Source organism: Lates calcarifer, linkage group LG18 (genome assembly GCF_001640805.2).
Source record: "Lates calcarifer isolate ASB-BC8 linkage group LG18, TLL_Latcal_v3, whole genome shotgun sequence".
Lineage (NCBI taxonomy): Eukaryota > Metazoa > Chordata > Actinopteri > Centropomidae > Lates > Lates calcarifer.
The window spans coordinates 12317030-12337761 of NC_066850.1; the positions used below are offsets into that span (position 1 = coordinate 12317030).

Sequence of the window (20732 nt, forward strand, 5' to 3'; positions counted from 1 at the left end):
CAATTGACTATTGAATAGAAAATTATCAGTCAATATAATTTTTCATTTATCAAGCAAAAATACCAAGCTTTTGCACATTACATCTTCTCGTATGTGAGAATTTGCTCCTTTTATATCACTGTAAATTAAATATTCCTGGATTTTCAACAGTTCAGTTAAAGGAGGCTAATTAGAGACATGACTTTTAAGCTCCTGGAAAAATATGACACAGCATTTTTGACAATTTTCTGACATTTTATACATTGAATTATTCATGAATGATTGATCAGTAATAGAAATAGTCATACGTTTCAGCCCTACTTGAACATTAATTTGCTTAAATACTTAGTAATTGTTATTGGTAGTAAAGTATGTCATGATTACAATTTTCTGAATGTAATTTTTCTATCTTTGTATAAATTACATATTTGTGCCTCGAAGTGTTACTCAGGCAAAGATAAGGGTCTGATAAACTGCAGCAGGATTTCTTTGGCATTTCCTGATGTTTTATTGGCTCAACTTTTAATTGAAAAAATAAACTGTTGAGCCCATCTGCTTAGACAGTGAAAGATTATATATGTACACTGAGTATTAATTTTCTGTGCATGAATAAATGCAGACATATCTTCTGCAGACTGTCTTGATACCCAGTGTTTACACTGTCAAAGTATTTCATGATTTTTTTATAACAGAAACAAACTTTATAGCATGGTAGAATCAGACTGACTCTCCCGGATTTCACCTCTCAGGTTAGAAAAACCACCCATTATGTGGTCAGTCAGTAAAACTACAACCTAATGCATCAAAATAAAAGTGACATTGTGTGACTTTCACTTCCCATCACCTTTATAGATTTTAGACCCATTTCTAACATCTACATTTAAACTTGAAGGATTTCTCCTAATTTAAAAAACATTCTAAAAATAACAAGGATGGCTCTTTCACACGATGTGAAAGAATGTGAATCCCTAAATCCAGATCAGGTTGATTAGAACTGTACCTAACTATGAATTTAATTAATACATTATCATGCCAATTAATCAAGAAGATGACTGATTAAAAGTTTGGTCTATGAAATTTTAAAAAGAAAAAAAATGTTTGTTTTGTACAATTAAGAGTTCAAAACCCCATAATGTACAATAGGCAACAAATCCTCACACAACCAGCAAGTGCCCAGCATTTATTTTTTTCTTCATAAATGATAAATATTTTACTGATTATTAAATATTAAAATATTTTTTAAGAAAATCTATCCTTTAAGGAAGAGAGACAAAATGCATTACTTAATATCAGGGAGTGGGAGATTTGTGAAAAATGTCTATCTCACACCCTAAAGTGATGTCTTCAGATATTTTTTTTATCTGTCCAACAACAGCAACATAAAAGCATGTCAATAAAAAACAGATGCAGCCAAAAAGCAAATCAGTCACTAGAGAGCAAGACAAAAACAGCAACCCAACAATCCTAATAACAACTGAATCACCAGCTTACTGTATGCAATAAGTTTTGTGATACTTAAGCAAAAGTAGTTACCAGAGTACAAAAATGATCCATTACAAGAAAAAGTCCTGCACTGCGTAAATGTTACATAAATATGTGAGTATAATCAGAAAATCAGATTTTTTTTACACTATTTTATCATTAGATTAGATCAAAGTGAAGCTATTATTGAGCTCCAACTAATTATTGTTTTCATGATAAGTTAATCCACTGATTATTTTGTCAATTAATGTACTGCTTGCCTGGTTAGTAAAAATTCAGCAACTGTGAAAAATTACAAACATTACAATAACCCTGAGCCCAAAGTGACACCTCCACAATACTTGTTTTGTCAAACCAATGGTCCAATAGTCCAAACCCTTCTTGTTATTTTTGTTTTGGTTTATTTGGAAGAAAAGTAAGAGAAGAGCTCAATTAAATTCGAGAAGCTGGAACCATGAAATACATATTGGACAATTTTCACTGATTGTTTAAGTTCTACTTGTAAATGCTGTATTGTGTAATACATCAAATTAAAAGCTCCAAAGCTGAGACTAGACCAACAAATAAGCACAATGAGCAACAAATAAGCAGCAACTGAAATAACGACGACGACAACCACAGCAGCAATGAGAACAGCAGCCTAATAGTTAGCCGTTCACGACATTTAACGAGTAAAAACAGACAGCATGGCTGACCCAAGACATTAAACATGCAAGCAAAAGCAACAGGCACCTCTTAGTTCAGCAGGCAACAAGCTTTACAACAGCAGCAACAGTGGCACAAAGGGGAAATCACGCTACAAATGTTTGTTTGGGTCGAAAGCTAACGGCTAACAACAGTCGACCGCGCGTTAGCAGTTTGTTCTGGTCAACTTTTACCAAATATAAATAACTAGCAGTCTTTCATAAACATGAGAATGTCATGGGACAACACTTACCCCGTTTAGGATGTACATTTGTATCCTGCTGCATCAAGAATTCCTCCGTTCACTTGACAAAATAACAAAATATTTTTAGCTTGTTTTCAAAGTTACGACTGCAACACTTCCCCGGCCTCAAACCAAAGATGGCGGCCGGATGTGACATATACTTATCTCCTCGGTCTCTCGTGTTAAGGAACATGTAGGCTAAATCTAAAATGACAGAAAATGGCATTACTATTTAAAAAACGACACAACAACACATACAAACTTACATTACTTTGTACATGACAGTGCCAAAACATGCCAAAATGTAGGACTTCAACTGAGTTGAAAAATAGAACTAATCTGCTGGCTTCACAGGTATTTTGCACCATTACAAATGTTTTTGTTTCCTGAGAATAGAAATAGCCTATAATGATTCATTTGATTATACAATACGCAGCGACCTTTATGGATAAGTGGTATAGATAATGGATGGCTGGTTTTTGTTTCTGAGAATTTTTTTTTTTTTTTTTCCCCACCAGTTTGGTACAGCCACTGTTTGCTAAGGAGAAGAAAGAAGGTACAGATCAGGTGTATAATTTCAAAATATTTCAGTGACACAAATGAGAGAAAAACATCCCACAAGAAACACAAAATAAATTTGAAATTGACATAGAATCCAAAACAAAACAATTTTAAACTGATGAATATTTTATTAAATTCTCTATTATTTTAAGCTTGATGGTCAGATGTTTCATGCACTTTGATAGTTGAAGTTAACATCTCTTCTTTCTTTTTTAAGTACAAACACTTGTACCTTTGACATTTTATCAAAGAATTTTTGTTCTGAAGAGTCAACCAGAGGATTTTCATGTCCATCCAGGCCTTGGAAAAGCTCAAAATGATAGTTACAATTAACACTGTCTATGCAGAAAATGATACATCCAAGTACCTCCTAGCAATTTGTAAGCCTATTAATTGCATTTAACATTATACAAATACTGTACATTGAGCAGCATTCTTTAGCATTGAGTCTGTCATGTCATTAGCCATCTTGAGTCCCCCTGACATTAACAGCATATTTCCTTCTCATCTCCATGCTGCAGCTTTTAAGGCACACAGTGGTTTAGCTACTTGTCTTAAGTCTCAGCAACAATGAGGAAATCCTCAGGGAAGATGAAGTCAACAAGTCAAACTTCATTTACATTTTAACAGCCCAATCATGGACTTGGGAGTGGTGCCAATTATTCCACACCAGTGACTGAAAAACGTGTACCAGTCATGATAATAATTTGATCATTGCAGTGATCTCCTGTGATAAATCTCTCCAACAATCCATCAGTCATGGGCTTTTTCTACTTTATGGCTCCACACTGGTTTGCGTTTCTCTATGAAGGCCCGGATCCCTTCCTGTCCGTCTGTCAGAGCCAGGTTGTCGACCATCACCTTGGAGGCGGTGGCATAAGCAGCATCTCTGCCTTGAGCCATTTGTCTTTGGAGCAAATAAAGGAGAGGAGAACACAACAATTTCTCACAAGGATTCCTGATTATTATGGTAAATTGATAGCATTTGATATCAGCAATAACTACAATGAAAAACGTGAAAAAGTGTTTGTCTGCACTCTGAGAAATCTGACCTTTGGAAAGTAGCTTTACCAAGGGCTACAACAAGTCGGCTAGCCTGACACACCCGCTGGGCGATAGCCAACGTCTCCTCCTCCAGTCGCTCCTCTGGAACCACCTTACTGACCAGACCATGCAGCAGAGCATCATGGGCTGAGATGGGACTTCCTGTGAACAGCATCTCCATGGCAACCTGGTAAAAGGATAGATGGATTTTTGCCTTCAAATCAATTAATCAATTTTCACAAACATTATCATCCTTTTCTTCAGAGAGTTTCAGCATCCTGTGATTTTTCTGCTCATATTGGGGCATAAAGAAATGAAACACCAGTTCACACAAACAAGTGTCCTTCTGCTGGAGCCCCTCACTGGGCTCAGTTCTCACCTTCCTCGGCACAGCTCTGCCAATGGCCACTGCTGGCGTCGAGCAGAACAGACCAACGTTGACACCCGGAGTGGCAAAGGTGGACTTCTCCGTCACCACAGCAATGTCGCAGCTGGCAACAAGCTGGCAACCAGCCGCTGTGGCAACACCATTCACCATGGCAACCACTGGAACAGGTATGTCTTGTATTAGAGTCATTACCTGCAGCACAGGAGACAGTGAGTTGATGGTATACCACTGTCTCTATCAGTTAGTTAGTTTGTGTTATTGTGTCCCTCCCATGTTCTGTGAGGTAAAATTGTTGTTTTGTCAGTGGAGTCTGGTAGCAACAGATAGCTATTTGCTTTTTGACTATCTGAAGGCATCAACTTTAACTTCATTGTTGTGATAGGCATTTATCATTTGTATAATTATTTACATTTTACATACCAAATGATGAATTAAGTAAAATAGAAACATTAATCAACAATCAAAATTAGAGTTAGTTGTATCTGTAAATGATGACTACATTAATGACTTGTTAGAATGAGAGGCTGATGTAATGGTATGATCAGGCTGATATAGATCTCAACATAGTGTGTGAGACAGGAAAACAATAACAGGAGCAGGAAAGGTAAAAATGATACAAACTAACCTCTGCACAGGTGTGAAACACTTTTGTGTGATAATCTCTGCCCTGAGCTGATGTCAGCTCCTTCAGGTCATGTCCAGAGGAAAACACTGGGCCTTTGGCTGAAACACACAAACACAAGTACAAGGTTAGACCAGCATCTTCCTCCCTCTCTCTTCTTCCTCCCTCCCTCTCTCTCACACACACACACATATTAAAAACACCTACCTGATATGATAATAACTCTGAGATCTTCACTGTCTACATCAGTCAGGATGTTCTCTCTGAGGGATTCCAGCATGGACAAAGACAGAGCATTCCTTTTCTTGGGATTGTTTAATATTATTCTCCTAAAATAAACAAACAAATAAAAAAGACATTATATTAACATATTACACAGATTAGCATTGTGTTGCTTTCTGTTCTTAATAATGCAGTAATTCATGTGGTTTTAGTCAAAGGCTTTTTGTGAATTTTAGCTACAGTTTTCTTATAGAAATGTTTTGTTGCACTATACAAGGATTGGCAGCCATATTCATAGCCCATACACTTACAGAGAGAGACTACAACAGATTCTATTTATGACACTGCACATAACCACAGGAGAGGACAAAGTGAGAATAAACTGCAGTGCAGTCACTTAAAACAGACCACTGAACAGAACAGACACTGTTTACACCCTACCAGAGGAATATTTTTACTTTAATCGGCCTTACAGTTTGCATCTTGTTTTACCTGTTTCTGATTAGATCACATTCCACTTCCTTGTGTGTACTCTACTTGTGTTCCAAACTGTATTTACAAAACTAGTGATTTAATGCTATGCTATTATCACTTCGAGATTCTAACCTGAGTATTACCATTTGGTGAGACTTCAAGTTTTAACTCCCCATACACAGTGCATTGTATATCTATACAGAGTTAATAAATACTTTGCAGGTAATGATTTTACATGTTACAAAAACCTAAGCTTATAAATACAGTGATGGAAGCTGCAGTATGTAATGCAGAAATACTCCATTACAATTAAGACCTGTATTCATAATCCTGCATGTGGAGTATTATCAGCACAATGCACTTTAAGTATCAAAAGTAAAAGTACTCATTATGCAGAAAAAAGAATTTGAATTGTATTACATAGTGTTTGGTAGTTTATTCCATACAGATGTATCATATTTTTTGGGATAATCATTTGTTTGTGTGTACATTTTTAATCTGTCACTAGTAATTACACCCATTAAAATAATTATGACAGTCAAAACACGTTAATATTATATATTTAATTACTTTCCACCATTGCGTGATAGCTTATAGATTATTTAACAACAGTAATTTATTAGTGGCACCACCAGACCTGAGAAAGAAAACTCTTATTTGAGTATTTTTGCTCAAATCATCACCTCAGTTGAAGTACTGAGGTGACGATGCAAGTACAGGGAGTACAGGGAGTACACTGATGAGGACGCAGGGAGCAGTAACCTCCCAATGTTGACATTGCACGAATTTGCAAACACATGCTTTTCACGGGAAAAATATGTATGCCGAATTTACCCTAAGACCCCGTTATGTCTAACGAAATACTGTATGTACCAGCGTACCACGGTGTTATTGTTAAAGTCTAGATTCTCCCGTTAAATCTGTTGTTTCTACTGTGAGCTACTGTGAATATGAGTTGTGAGACGACGGACACATTTCGTCACTGCACCTTATTCCGTTGTTTTGTTGTCTCAGTGTCAGCGGCTCCGGTTCTGTGCTGTGAGCGTAAAAACGAGTCCCAGTCAGCAGCGTTGTTGTCCTGCTGAGCTGAAACACACCGGCAGCTCTGGACAGTAAACTACGAGCCATGTCCGTCGCTCACCGCTTCACCTTTGCGCTCTCACTTCCGGGTACGACGCCGTCATCGACACGTAGCGCAACGTAAGAATAAATCAAGAGTATTCAGCAGACCTGAGACACATAAATTCTCCTGCGATCTTCATTGAAATAGCCTACATGTAGATACAAGAGGGGCTGTAAAGTTGTAACATATCCAAGTTTTAATATTGAAACAGATGTAGTCCCGCCCATCAACAGCAGCAACATGAACAAGTACAGTAAATCTCATATCATTTACATAAGGTTTATATCAGACTCCCATAGCAATAACTAGTAACTGGAACATTATAAAACATAACATTTAATAAACCTGACCTGTAGTGTATACAAAGGCCAAACAAAGGCCATGCACTGCACATTGAAAGACGTCACAGTGAAGCCAACCTCTGCTTCAAAGGGTTGCTTCATCAAAATCAATTGTAAATCGATTTTAAATACACAGGTTTCACAAGTAGTTGAAAATAATCACAGTAGTTCATAAAATGCAAAGCTTACTTCAGGTTTCTACACCCACTTCATAGTTAAAATAAAGTAACCACACATTCCATACCTTATTTTATAATGTTATACATTTTATAATGATATTATTATTCCCCTTCATTCTATATATATATATATGTATATTATTTAACTGTATAACAATGGCAATGATGTAAAGCTTACAGATATACTAACACTCAACCAGTTTTACTGTAGATTGATACACAGAAGGAGAGCACTTTATGCAGTTACAGCATCTAATTCTAATACATGCACTGTGGTCATCCACTGCAGCACACTGTAACCACACTGTAAGCTGGTTCCCTTGGTGCATTGAGAGTAAACACTGAATTTGATTCTAGCCCTTGTTATGCTTCATTTTTGATATATTTTTTTTTAAACAAAACACTAGGATTTAGCTCAGCATGATAAAGACTACAGCATGTTTCCATCATGTGTTTTCTTCAAAACCATAGAACAATGTGGTCTCTCTAAAACAGTGGATGCTGGGATGCCTGCTAACATTATATAACAGTTGAAATAATCAGCAATTGATAAAATAATATTTATGTTAAATTCATGAGAAAATATGAGTTGAACACTTGATCTCAGCAGTAGCAGCGTCTCTGTGTTGCTCCACTGCCACAGACACCTTCATTGATCTAATCTTTATGGGGACCTCACTCCAGGTGCTGATGTAAGGAAACAGCCTGTCGGTGAAGGTGTGTGTGTAGCTGTGTATGTGTGCGTTGGTGTCAGCGTCAGAAAACGACAGCTGTCCTCTGTCCCAGTCCAGGTGCACTCTGATCCTCTTGGGGTTCCTCATCACTGTCACATCAGTTCCTGTGTCTGACGGTGAGAGACATTTGTATTCACCATTGCAGAACATCAGCCTCCACAGTCCAAACCATATGACTCCTTTCCTCTGGAGGGACCCCTCTAACATGCCCACTACAAAGGCTGTGTTGTTTCTGACCTCAACATCCCAGCTGTGAGACCCCGAGTTAAAGCCCTCAGAGCCAACCACAGAGAAGAAGTGGTTGATCCTCTCTGGGTTGTCAGGAACCTCCTGCTTTGCCTGCCCTTTTGTCACAACGGTCAGATCTTCAGACAGGATGAGGTTTGGATGGGCGGTATTTGGGTCCAGAATCACAGGACTGTAGGAGACCATCTCCTTCATTTTGTCCCAGACATTGAACCTCAGGTTGCCCAGGTGTCTGGCTACATCTATCAGGGCTCCTGAGACCAGCTCTGGATCATCAGGCAGAGGCTGCTGCTGGACTCTTTCCACCACGGCCTTGTAGTTCTGCAGGAATGAGGCGTCTTTAACTCTCAGCTGTCTCTCTGTTGCTCCGATTGTTTCTGAAAGAGCTGTCATCTCAGTGCTAAGAGCCCTAATCTTCTCTTTCATCAGCTCACTCTTCTGCTCCTCCTCCTCCCTCAGTGCAGCCAATCTGGCCTCCTCCTCCTCATCTAGAAACTGGTGAAGCCTCTTGAACTCCTCCCTGATCTCTTTCTCTGTGTATTCTGCTTGGACTTTAATGTGCTCTGCTGTTTGGTCACAGTTACCTTTAATTTCACGAATGACTCTCAGTTTCTTTTGAAGGGGCTTTAAGTAATCCTGAAGTTTTTTCTTGTGTTCCCCCACAGCCTCATCGACAGGTTTGAACCTGTGGTCACCATGTGTTTCAGAGTCTCTGCAGCAGATGCTGCACACCAGCTGCTGGTCGTCCAGACAGAGGAAGTCAAGTGTCTCAGAGTGCAGACTGCAGAGCGGCCTGGACTCTGCTGCAGCAGAGTCTGAACCTCTCACTCGTAGGAAGGCCTCACACTGCTTCTTCAGTGCAAGGTTAGGACTAGGACATTCCTTTGAGGATCTCCTCTTACAGAGTGGACACTCAAGATTTTGTCTGTCTGCCCAGACATTCTGCAGACAGTCTTTACAGAAGCTGTGGTTACATGACAGCAGGACTGGAACTTTTAAAATGTCCTGGCAGACAGGACAGGAGAGATCCCTCTCTAGTTTGGAAGCCATGTAATTGCTGCGTCGCAACTCGGAGGTGTTAGTTTCACTTTTGGTGGCCTTACTCCTAAAGCTCTTATTTCTTGTGTAACATCAGCATCAAACACAGTATATTTACCAGTAGCTGTATTCCCAGTATTCCTGCTATAGTGTAGCTGTCCCTCTTCAGAAGTGAAGAAGTTGTGATTTGGTCTGAAAGCAGAGGCTGTTGTCTTTCCCTCTGTGTGTCTCCTCTCAGTGACATGTAATAACAACAAGGTTGTTACCTGATTCCTTTCATTCTCATGAGTCATGGGAGGAGTGGCAAAGCTTTGTCAGCCAAACAATCTCCCACACTGAAGATACACTGCACTGCATTTCTCATTACACCTGCTTCATCTCTGACAATTAATCTTGTCGGCTTCTTATTTTTATACTGACAGATACCAGCAGTCATATCTGCTGTATGTATAACTATAAACATCAATGAAAAATAATAAACATCATATAAATACAAAAAAACTGCCTAAATCACCCAAGGTAATGTATCTATCATATGGCATGTTTTATTCATGTTTCATACAGTCTTGACCAAACCCAAAACCCTACATGAACTTCAAGTGTCAGTGTCAAAAACAAAGTAAAATTGAAATCAGCTAACTGAGGTTGGACGATATGCATGGTCTGTTGATTTATAGAATTAATGTGTTTGCTCGTATTAACTACTAAATGAGTTCATTTCTTTGTTCAGAGAGTGAAACAATATTCAGATGAGGTGAGTGAATTTATTCTCAAACAAAACGAATCAAACAAACTAAGGTGAAAAATATAAATGTACAGTGATTGATTGCCACTAGTTAAAACTACTAGTAGTTAAACTGTGACTTAATATTACTTAAGATGTGTATCTCCCACAGAATGGTTCAACAGTTTTGGAAATGTAATGAACACTGTAGGTGAAACATGCAGATAGGACTCTCCTTTACATCCAGATAACTTATCTTTGTGTTTTCTTAACCTCAGTTAAATTACTCTGATGTTGCTTATATTAAAGGAGGTAAAGTCTCAGTAATACAAAGAATCTAAGATAGCAGGGTGAGGCTCTTGGTTTACTCCCATATTAAAGTTGTGGCATGAAAACATCTTACTGCTTGCATCCTATTGATGAGAGAGCTGACAGCATCATGAGTACCATGACTGTGGCTGCGCATGACTTATCTATTAAAGGACTAGTGTGTTGGATTTAGGAGGATTAATTGGCAGAAATGAAATATAATATTCATGATTATGTTTTCCTTAGTGTATAATCAATCAGTCAAACTAATAATCATTGGTTTTTATCAGTTTAGAATGAGTCCTTCACATCTACATAGGGAGCAGGTCTTTTTCCATGTTTCCATGTTTCTTCAGTAGCCCAGAATGGACAAACCAAACACTGGCTCTAGAGAGGATCTTGAGTTTTTTTATGTTACCTAGTGACATCTTCAAATAGCTTTTTCTGTCTGCAGCTGCTGGTGATTTTGATTGTTGATTAATTGCTATAATGTTTTACTGATTATTCAGCAAAGTGCAGAATACATCAGCTGATGTAGTGAATGAGTTTAAAAAATCAGTGGATGGTTTGACGTGTCACAGGTTACAGGTGCGTGTCGTCCTTTAAGTGTTTAATGACAGAGTGACAAATCCCAGAGCCACAGGTGACATTTTCAAGTGACCATAAAAGAAAAGCAGCAAATCCTCAAATTTTAGAAGCTGGAGCCAGTGAATGTTTGGAATCTTTGCTCAATAACTGACTTAAAAAATTAATTGATTATGAAATTTGGTGGCGTCAACTTCATTCTTGGCCTACATTAAAAATAAGTCACACAATTTAAATATCATCTGCCAGCAAAGTAGCTTGTTAAGTGAGGTTTTAAGAAAATAAAGTGCTTTATGTTGTAGAGACTGTGAAGCCCTCTGAGGGAAATTTGTGATGTTTAATTAAGAATTCACTTGACTCTGCTGTGAGAAAATATCAGCTGCATGTGATTGTGGAGGTCTTCATGAGATTCTATCAGGACAGTGAGTCTGATCTGCAGAGTATCAGAGATTTGAACAGTTTAATCTGAAGAAGAACCACATTACTCCACACATGGAGGAACATTATCAGTAAACGTGGACAAGTCTAGATAAGGCCGGGAACAGAAAGAGAATGAGTCCCATCAAGGCAGGACACACACCAACGCCCACAATCCTCCTTCCCACCAGGAGGAGCAGGGCAGCCAGCAGAAGGCAGGCCTCATGTCAGGTGACGGCGTTCAGGTTCTGGCCTCCGTCAGTCGGGGTGAAGAACTGGACTTTAGACGTGACCAGCCCTGAGTTGTTCCTGCGCAGGCTCCCGCTGCTCCCTGCGCCTTTACGCATGGAGTTGTTACGTCTCATGGAGTTACGCTTCCTCAGCGAGTTCTGGTGCGACAGCTCGCTCTTCTGGAGAGTTTGAATTAAGATAGATGGCTTCTCATCCAGTTCTCTGGCACTGCACAGCGGCGTCGCTACCTGAAAGGATAAGTTTATATATGAGGTACAAAAAAAAGGTAACAACCACCAACAGAAAAAAGCATCTCTCTAATTAGGTGTCAGTTTGTCCAAACACTTTGTGTATCAGTCAGTGAAAATCAGTGTTTAACTTTTACCTTGACCGTGTTGCCAAACTTGGAGTAGTCCACAGAGTACACACCCTCCTCCTCCGTTACTATGGGAACGAAGCGGTGACCCCACTGGATCTCCTCCGATACGTAGGAGGTCCGGGCCTGTGTGGTGATCCCCGTCGTCTCCACCACTCCCTCCAGGATGACGATCACCTCCAGGTCACTGCACTGCAGCTCCATGGCCGACAGGTCGTACAGCGGGCTGACAGCAGAGACAACACACACACATCAGGTACAGAGCCCATGTGTGTTTGTTAGTGTTTGAGTTGTGAGATGGACATGCGCCTCAGACATTCTCGCTTGTAAACTCAGATCAACAGAGACAGGTTCTTTCTTCCAAAGGCTAACGAGTCTTTTCTTTTCCCTCTTTTACAGCTGTATTCTTGTGCTCTATTGTTTTTGGTTTTTGTTCCTTATAAACAATAAAAACAGAATTGCTGTTTGAACAAGAATTTTGCTTATAAACTTAATATTTGAAATTGATTTCCTCTGTTTCTGTTGTATTCTCTTTGTTTAATTGCATACAAAATCTGCTTGATTATTGAGTTGATTGATGCTGTAAATTTGTTTTTGTCCAGCAGATGGACCTATTGAGTTACACACATCAAACTCAAATCTGCTGCTCAGAAGATTCATGGTTGAATTACCTTTGTGTGTTAAGTTCTCAGCTAGTCTCATGTGTTAGACTGACATGTTGCCATGCCTGACATCCCTCAATTCATTTTTTTTAAACACAACAGGGGCACATTAGAGAACGTGTAAACTCCTCACCGGCAGACTGTTTAGACTGGTGTAAACAGAGCAGGTCCTGTGTCTTTGTACCTGTTCTTGTCGATGACGTGGCAGATGATGAGCGGAGCGAGGAGGAACAGGCTGTTGCTGGCCACAGCGCTCTCCGTCTGGACGTCGATCTGATGGATGGGGATCACCTCCCCCTCTGGTGTGGTCGTCTTCCTCACCACCTGCGGAACAATAATGATTGATCATTTTATAAAAAAATAAATGCAGGAGGGGAGGGGAGCAATAATAATATCCCCTTGTTTGACTGTCAGGAATTTCCTACATATAACTACAGTGAAACAATATCAGAGGTTTGAATAGAAGTGCATCACTTGGTTAAAACAGGGGTTTTCAAAGACACTTCAGAACTTGCCTGAGAATGATCAGGTTTTTAATTTTTCTTCAGTATCACAGTAATCCAGTAATAGTTGTCTGTACATCCATGAGTTCACAGCAAACAGGAACTGCTAATAGCTAATTCGGCTACTTTTAGTGGTGCCAGTTTGCCAAACAAAGGTAAATATAATGGTACTCAAGTTGTACCCTACAGCAATATTTACTGACACTTCCTGTTTACATCCCCCAAAGAATTATGGGAACTACAGTTTCAAAACTTAGAGCATGATTATCCCCCAAATACAAGAACAATAGCAGTAGTCATATAAAAAACATGAATGCTGCGCTGTCATTACTGAGGAGAATCAGACTTTGAAAACTTCTGTATTAGACTTAAGCAGTAAAACACCTGTAACCTGACGGTGGCTCCTATAATCATGCTCTTCCTCAGGTCCCCGATGCGAATCATGAAACACAGCCGGTTGTTTCTGACAGCGATCACAGCGTGACGGCTGAAGATCAATGTCTCTGCGCGACGGTTCGACTGAGCTGTCTTCATGAAGATGCAACCTGAGAGAGAGGAACACGCATCAGTTCACTTTAAAACAAATCTGAGTAAATACAGAGCCTGGTAATGTAGCAGTCAAAGTTTGTGTCTGTCTGACATTCATGAGAAGATTTGCGAAGCTAAGTTGTCTTTTACATCAAATCCTGAAGTTCAAGTGGACAATCCAACATCCTATTACCTGAGTCTGGACATAACAAGTGAGTCTTTTGCAGTCCTCACTGTCCAGTCCAGGCTGACTGAACCACAGTTTGTGATCTTACCCAACATGACAGCATTAATGATGAGTCCCACTATGTTCTGCAGGATGAGGACAGTGATGGCGGTCGGACATTGCTCTGTTATCATACGTCCCCCGAAGCCAATGGTCACCTGAACCTCGATGGAGAACAGGAAGGCCGAGGTGAACGACCTGGAGGGAGAGAAAGTTCTTCAGTGGTGGCTTGTTGAATCTGACAAATGCTTTGAGGATCCTCTCAGTTTCAGACACGTACACACTCATCCAAACAGTTTCACTCTGCTATACAGAGTCAATCCTCAGTGTCTTGGAGCTCACTTTGAGATTTTGGCAGATATGTTGAGTATATTTTTAGAAGAGAAAAAAATCTCCTCCTGCAGCTTTGACTTTTCCTGATGTTTAGTGAATTCATCTTAATGAGTTTTGCCCTTTTTCTCGAGGACGTGTTCCCATTTAAGGCATCATTTTGTTTATCAGGTTTTCAGTTATGAGAATAAGAAATGTTCACAAAGCTACAAAAGAGAGAGGTGCATAACATTTTATAGCACACATAATAAGCTAACTCTGTGATTATTTCTTTCATTTATCAACCCCTGTGATGAATTTTGTGATGTTGCCTGAGTGGTTCGTAGGCTTTGTTTTCTGTACGTGAGCTGCTTCCTGTACCCGTAACCTTTCAGCCTCAGACTTTAATGCACCAACGACCTGTAATTACCACTTGTAGCTGCAGAGGCCGCTGTTGCTGCCGCTGCTGCCACTCAGCAAAAGTTACATAGTGTTGCTTTAAAATCATACTCCAGTAAAAGTACAAAAGATTCTCACCAGAAAGTGTTTAACGAATCAAAAGTTGATGCACTCAGATTGTTAACACTGATTTATCAAAGCATTTTGCTGTTGTAGCTGCTCAAGGTGAAGCTAGTTTTCACTACTTTATATATGGTATGGTAGTTTTTCCAGTGGTTCCCAACCTAAAGATCAGGCCCTTCCAAAAGGTCACAAAATAAATCTGAGGGGTCCTGACATGAATAATGGGAAATAGTTATCACATCAGTAACACATCAGTTAGAGAAATCTGATGTGACATGGAGACTCAACTACACACTGATCTGTTTTGTGAGATGTCACAGATCAAAAAGGCTAAAAACTACTGATTTAGTATTTGAAATGTGTAATTTAACAAGCTTGTCATATTTTTTAATGTGAAATCTTGGTCTGAAAAGTAACTGTAACTGTTAAATAAATTTAATAGAGCAAAAAGTACAATACTTCTCTCTGAAATGTGGTGGAAGTATAAAGTAGCATAAAATAGAAATACAGGATGGATGAATACAATGGAAACATTGCACTCAGCTGCACAGTAGCTAGCTGAGTTAATGAACTAGTTGCTTGCACTACTTGTTGAGGAATGGAGGAAGAGGAAAGGTAGCCTGTAGAAGGAGGTCAAAAAAAGAAAGGAGAGCTAGAGGGGGGACGAAAGGAAGGATGGAGGAGGGGAGTTGGTGAGCTCAGAGGGAGGCGCAAAACACTCCCTTCCCCTCCTGTAAACTTCACTTTATTTGCTTTGAAATTATGAGAGCAAAAGTTTCATAACTTCCTGTCATAATTAATGTCTTTCTCTACCTTCCCTCCTCTCCCTCCTTCCAGTTTAAAAATGGAGAAAGAGGAAGAGGAGAGGGGAGGAGGGGGAGGGTGGGAGTTCGGATCAAGTGAGGATGGAGAGAAAAAGAATTTCAGTGACATCAAACACATTAACAAGCAGAGCTACACTTTAAACTTTCACGTGTACAACGGTGATGTGCGTCTTTCTTACTTGACCTCGTTGACGCAGTGGGTCCCGTTCCGCTGCTGGTCCAGGTCTCCGTGCGCAAACGCCACCAGCCACCAGCTCATGGCGAACAGCAGCCAGCTGCTGACAAACGTCGTGGTGAAGATGACCAGCGTGAAGCGCCATTTCAGGTCGACCAGCGTGGTGAAGACGTCCTGCAGGAATCGGCCCTGCTCGCGGATGTTCTTGTGCGCCAGGTTGCACGAGCCGTTTTTGGCGATAAAGCGCGCTTTGTTCACGCGGTCCCTGAACACGGGCTTGCGGGGCAAGCGGGAGGCGAGGCCCGGCAGACCGAACTCCTCCGGGATGATGCTTTTTCTCGCCAACATCTTCTGCTGCCGATGGTCAAGGAGAAAAATGTAAAGTCTACTTTTGCGTCCTCAGTGCGTCTTTACGCACGGACACAACATGTCCACCTGCAGGAAAACGCTCAGAGACGCACGCTCTCCTCTGCGTCTGTCGACATTTGGGGATGTTTGGCAGTGACCGTGGCGCGCCGCCTCTGCTCAGCTCCTCTGAGGGGCTGGGACGATCTCCTTTCTCCTGTTGACGTAGTCCAACTTCCAGAGTCCAGTCCCGGTCAGACCAGGGTGCCGCTGGCTTCGAGGACCGTTCAGGGACCGTCGGAAAACACGAAATTCAAATTTGAAAAGTCAAACTCGCCTATCTGCAGAGGTCTTTAAAACACACGAAACATGTCTCAATCAGTGCACTATAGTTCCCCGACTTCAGTCACTGGTTAACTCCTTAATCACAAATGTAGGCTGATCAGATACAGTTATTTTATCTCCATCTTTCAGGGTATAAAACAGGGACCTTTCCCCCTGGTGTAAATACAGATTTTACAGGGAAACAGGCACATTTGACATGTTATAGTTTATTGGGCTGTTTTGTTAGGTTGAATAAATGGTTGTTCATCATGATCTGGTAACTAGTCAAGAGTTTCAACAAGACTTACAGACCTTAATCAGCAGTCCCCCAGCAGAGCAAACAGCAACATATATACAGCAGCTTCCATGGCAGGTGAAACATACATTTGCAAACATTTCTTCTTATTAATCTGCAGTTACATTCAGACAGAACAGTATGGATTAATTTTAAATCAGATAAAAGATTGTGTGTCCTCTTTCTCTCAGTGTAAGTGCAGAAAGAGACAAATCATTCATAAAATAGACAAGGATGAGCAGAAAAGGTCTCCAGGCAAACTAAATGTTAGTACATTCCACTAGTAATGCTTTAAAACAAATAAATGACCATTTTACATAATTAGAAACAAACTCGTAAATATACCATGTATGCCTATACAATAAAGGAAATACTCTTCACTTTACTTGTGTTTATGCCACAGTTTGTGTTTTGCATCTGAATAACTAGAGGAGAAAACACAAAGCAGCAGTTTTCAATTTCATAGTTTTAAATAAAAAATAAACCACATCTTTAAAAACATATTTCTTAACATAAACAGTGTTTGACTGCCATACAACATTTTTACATGACTTGATTTTAGAATTAATAGAATGAATATTTTGCAACTTGAGCTTAAGCCACCAAGAGGCGCCATTTAACAATATATTGTGTGTTAGCTGGTGGGGTAGGAGGTCATGTACTGCAGGTTTAATGAGAAAGAAAAAGCTTCACTTCACTCAGAACCTTTTTATTATCATTTCAAGTGTAAAAAAAAAAATTAGGCACACATAATAATATATGCTGCTATATATTTAAAAATGGTTGGATATACAGGCTACTACATACAGAATATACATTTACATACAGATAGAATTTTTAAAATAACCAAAACTTGACCTGTACTTGTGAAAATGATATATTTTTTAACAGTCAAATGTGCATTCATGAGAGTGAAGAAAACTGTCTGCATAGCTCTGATATCATGTGGCATGTTCACTCTGTGTAACCGTAAGTTTCACTGTTTTCATAAATAAAAATAGGAAAAAGGATGTTGAAAATATCACAAATATGTTTTAAAAGAGAGAACACGGAGTTCCTTTTAGTTTTAAATAACTGCTACTGAAAAATCAACACTTCTCAACACTGAATCATGCCTCCTGCTTCTCATTAAATGAGTTAAATCTGTCAAATCATTTGTCCTTGTCTATTGTCTGTTTTCATCTCGCAAAGAAAAATATGGTTTGGGGTTTGAAATGTAGAATTTATATGGCAGCAGTCTGCAGGTTCTGGCTGGTGAACGCACAGACACGAGCACAGAAGCTACACGGAAACACACATGTACACACACACATCAACATGCACTAAACTAAATACAAAAGATTTATGAAACACACTCGTAGCCAAGGGAAGAAAAAAAAAAAGTGGCGGCTGAATGAGGATCAAAGAAGAGGAAGAGCACTCAGTCATTAACAGAGGAGAAGATAGAGGAGGAGAACTCAGAGTAACTGCAGAGACAAAAGATGTATGAGGAAAAAAACCTGGAGAATAAAACAACTAACGAGAGGAAGGCATAGACTGAGAGAGTCAGAGACATTTGGCATAAGTGCTGCAATAATCCCTACATGGACATATCAGCTCTTTGTGTGTAGTGTATGATAACACAAGGAGTTGAGTAAGAATGGAAAAACCACAGAGCTGGAAAACTGAAGAGGCAACTTCTTGAGATGAAACATTTGAGAGTACAAATATGTGGCAAAAGAATCTTTTTGGCATTCTGTCTGTACAGTACAAAGTCATTTTAAAATCTCATTTAAAAAGCAGAGTTAAGTAAAAATCAATACACAATAATAAAGGGACAATAGCACCAACTCCCAGAGAGATGGAATGAGTGATTCTAGAAAAACTGAAAAAAGTATCGACAGAGTTTGTATCAAGGTGCTGAACTGTAACTGTAAACTGTGAATTTTGTGTGGAACATCTATAAATCTGCTCCTCAGTATTTTTGGTTCATGAGAACCACAAACTGGCTTCTAATATTAAACAAAGAGGACTGTAAACTAATATCCTCATTGTTGAAACTGATGGGCTCCTTCCAAAAATATTAACTGGAAATATTATCGTTACATAAATATGGAAACCCATTTCTGCCAATGGGATGAAAAAAACTCCTGTAAGTCATTATAATGATTATTGTAAGATACTATTGTTTTGGTGTCTTCACCTTTACCTTATAAAGCTGTGGCAAATGTGTGAGCAAATCTGTTTACACATCATATCAAACATAGAGCAACATGGCTGATGTGGAGTAACGTTCATTTTGAGTTGTATTTCTGGCCACCTGATGAATCTAAGTCCAATATTCACTGTCTTTAAGCTCAGCTCTCAGAACTAGAATTCTTGCTTCACTACGAGGTCCTTCTTAACTTATGGCCAAACACACGTGTTGTGCAGTCACAGTGACCTTGACCTTTGACCATCACATTCTAATCAGTTCATCCTTGAGTCCATGTGCCAGATGCAATGAAATTCCCTCAAGGTGTTACTGAGATATTGTGTTCATGGGAATGGGACACGTGTACATATGCATGAAAAGACATGCGCAGACAGACGGACAGACTCAAAATATAATGCATCTGGCTGTTGCCGGTGCAGAGGCATAAAAATATCTTGTCTATGTCCCCCAGCGAGTTGCACACTTATCTGTCTGGAAACAAGGCTGATGTCAGTAGAGTTTGTGGGCTGTGGAACCAAAACAACCAAAATAAAAGCTGTACGTGACTAAAAAAAAGTAAAAACTAAAGATGTAGGTGATAATTCTCTGTAGATTTGTCACTTGAGCAAATCCTGTCATATTACATGCAGCCATTTGACTGATTTGTTACATAAAATTACTGACTGACGTGACTTAAAGTCATAAGCTTCACATTTGAGCTTTAAAAAGCTCTTTGAATCCTTTCAGCAAATAGAGAAACCACAAGTGAATCAGTTCTATCAATTCAGCATCAGTGACATCTCACTATAAAACACCACCAGTCCAGAACCACCATTCGATATCTCTCAATTTAATGGGAGCTTATGTTGGGTGTCTACTGTCCCCAAGGATTGTAAGTTCAGCAAAGCATGACCACAGACAGACAGCGGGTTCACCGGCTTCAGACCGAACTGTGACACCCTACAGTGTTTGTACTAGTGTAGGCATAGAAATACAACTGATAGAACGAAGTACCAGCTCTGCTTTGGAGAGCAAAGGTAGTAGTACACCAGAGAGAAAATCCTCCTTTGACAAATCTGAATGTAAAGTCAGTGCACAATATTGAAACATGTCTGCTCACGTAGAATTAGGTTTTTTTGAAATGAAAAGTTGCTGTTGGTGTTTCATAGACTTTTTTTTAACCCTGTGATTTCACTGTCTGTGATTTCACTGTTGTAAACTATAAGCTCACAATGTTCTTCATAGCTTATCCTGATTTATCTTGAAATGTTGAAATGTACTTTAACCTTGTGCAAAATAAAGTGATCAATACAATTACGAAACACAGTTTTGATCAAAAATTAATACATTTTTTCTGTGTGAACTTGCAAAGTTTGTTTCTGGTATATTTTCACCTTTTTTCAAAGCTGGCACATGTGATACTCCTTTAATGCTCTGATCATGGCAGTTTTGCTGTTGCATCAAAGATGGCTGCTGCTGATCTCTCAGCGCAATCTTTGCCATACTGACGTCATGTTAGATCAGAAACTGGGAAGAGATGTAAACATCAGTCTCGTGGAGGAAGTCCCAAGAAGGAACTTCATAACATGTGATGTCACCGCAACGGTCGCAGAAATGTTCCAAAAAAGATGGCAGCAAATGTGCCAATGCAGAATTCATTTGTCACACTTGTTCGGAGGAGGATGGTATCGATTAATGAAACACTTCAGGAAAACAAGAAGCGCCAGGATGATCAACCTCAGAATTGTCAACTTGGTTTTGGGTATGACAGTTTCAAGGCAGATATGTAGAAAGCTGCCAGGGCAGTTCAGGCCGACACAAGAAAACCATTTATCATAACCTC

At 39.6% G+C, this 20732-nt stretch overlaps 3 protein-coding genes across 3 annotated transcripts; all 3 read right to left on the reverse strand.

Annotated features, from left to right (window-relative positions):
• Positions 1 to 3058: 3058 nt before the first annotated feature.
• echdc3 (enoyl CoA hydratase domain containing 3) lies at positions 3059 to 6880 on the reverse strand. The gene is made up of 6 exons (XM_018694899.2): positions 6689 to 6880; positions 5212 to 5333; positions 5008 to 5105; positions 4374 to 4574; positions 4003 to 4181; positions 3059 to 3857 (listed from the first exon to the last, which is right to left on the reverse strand). Exons 1-6 carry the CDS (start codon positions 6826 to 6828, stop codon positions 3704 to 3706), a joined length of 894 nt encoding a protein of 297 aa, XP_018550415.1. The 5' UTR covers positions 6829 to 6880; the 3' UTR covers positions 3059 to 3703.
• A 126-nt stretch (positions 6881 to 7006) lies between these two features.
• LOC108895919 (nuclear factor 7, ovary-like) lies at positions 7007 to 9787 on the reverse strand. Its single transcript, XM_018694897.2, has one exon. It carries the CDS (start codon positions 9371 to 9373, stop codon positions 7916 to 7918), a length of 1458 nt encoding a protein of 485 aa, XP_018550413.1. The 5' UTR covers positions 9374 to 9787; the 3' UTR covers positions 7007 to 7915.
• A 1626-nt stretch (positions 9788 to 11413) lies between these two features.
• On the reverse strand, positions 11414 to 16371 carry kcnj8 (potassium inwardly rectifying channel subfamily J member 8). The gene is made up of 6 exons (XM_018694898.2): positions 15757 to 16371; positions 13972 to 14120; positions 13553 to 13713; positions 12850 to 12989; positions 12013 to 12229; positions 11414 to 11875 (listed from the first exon to the last, which is right to left on the reverse strand). Exons 1-6 carry the CDS (start codon positions 16098 to 16100, stop codon positions 11624 to 11626), a joined length of 1263 nt encoding a protein of 420 aa, XP_018550414.1. The 5' UTR covers positions 16101 to 16371; the 3' UTR covers positions 11414 to 11623.
• Between the last annotated feature and the right edge of the window lie 4361 nt (positions 16372 to 20732).

What these genes read in the sequence shown, in the direction of transcription:
- LOC108895919 (XM_018694897.2), bottom strand. Translation starts at nt 9,373, where the DNA reads ATGGCTTCCAAACTAGAGAGGGATCTCTCCTGTCCTGTCTGCCAGGAC.
- kcnj8 (XM_018694898.2), bottom strand. Translation starts at nt 16,100, where the DNA reads ATGTTGGCGAGAAAAAGCATCATCCCGGAGGAGTTCGGTCTGCCGGGC. An exon ending in GAGCCACCGTCAGGTTACAG is followed by an intron (nt 12,990 to 13,552) that starts GTGTTTTACTGC and finishes ATTGTTCCGCAG; the next exon opens with GTGGTGAGGAAGACGACCAC. An exon ending in AGTTTGGCAACACGGTCAAG is followed by an intron (nt 11,876 to 12,012) that starts GTAAAAGTTAAA and finishes TTATCCTTTCAG; the next exon opens with GTAGCGACGCCGCTGTGCAG.
- echdc3 (XM_018694899.2), bottom strand. Translation starts at nt 6,828, where the DNA reads ATGGCTCGTAGTTTACTGTCCAGAGCTGCCGGTGTGTTTCAGCTCAGC. An exon ending in GCAGAGCTGTGCCGAGGAAG is followed by an intron (nt 4,182 to 4,373) that starts GTGAGAACTGAG and finishes TCCTTTTACCAG; the next exon opens with GTTGCCATGGAGATGCTGTT. An exon ending in GGTAAAGCTACTTTCCAAAG is followed by an intron (nt 3,858 to 4,002) that starts GTCAGATTTCTC and finishes TTTGCTCCAAAG; the next exon opens with ACAAATGGCTCAAGGCAGAG.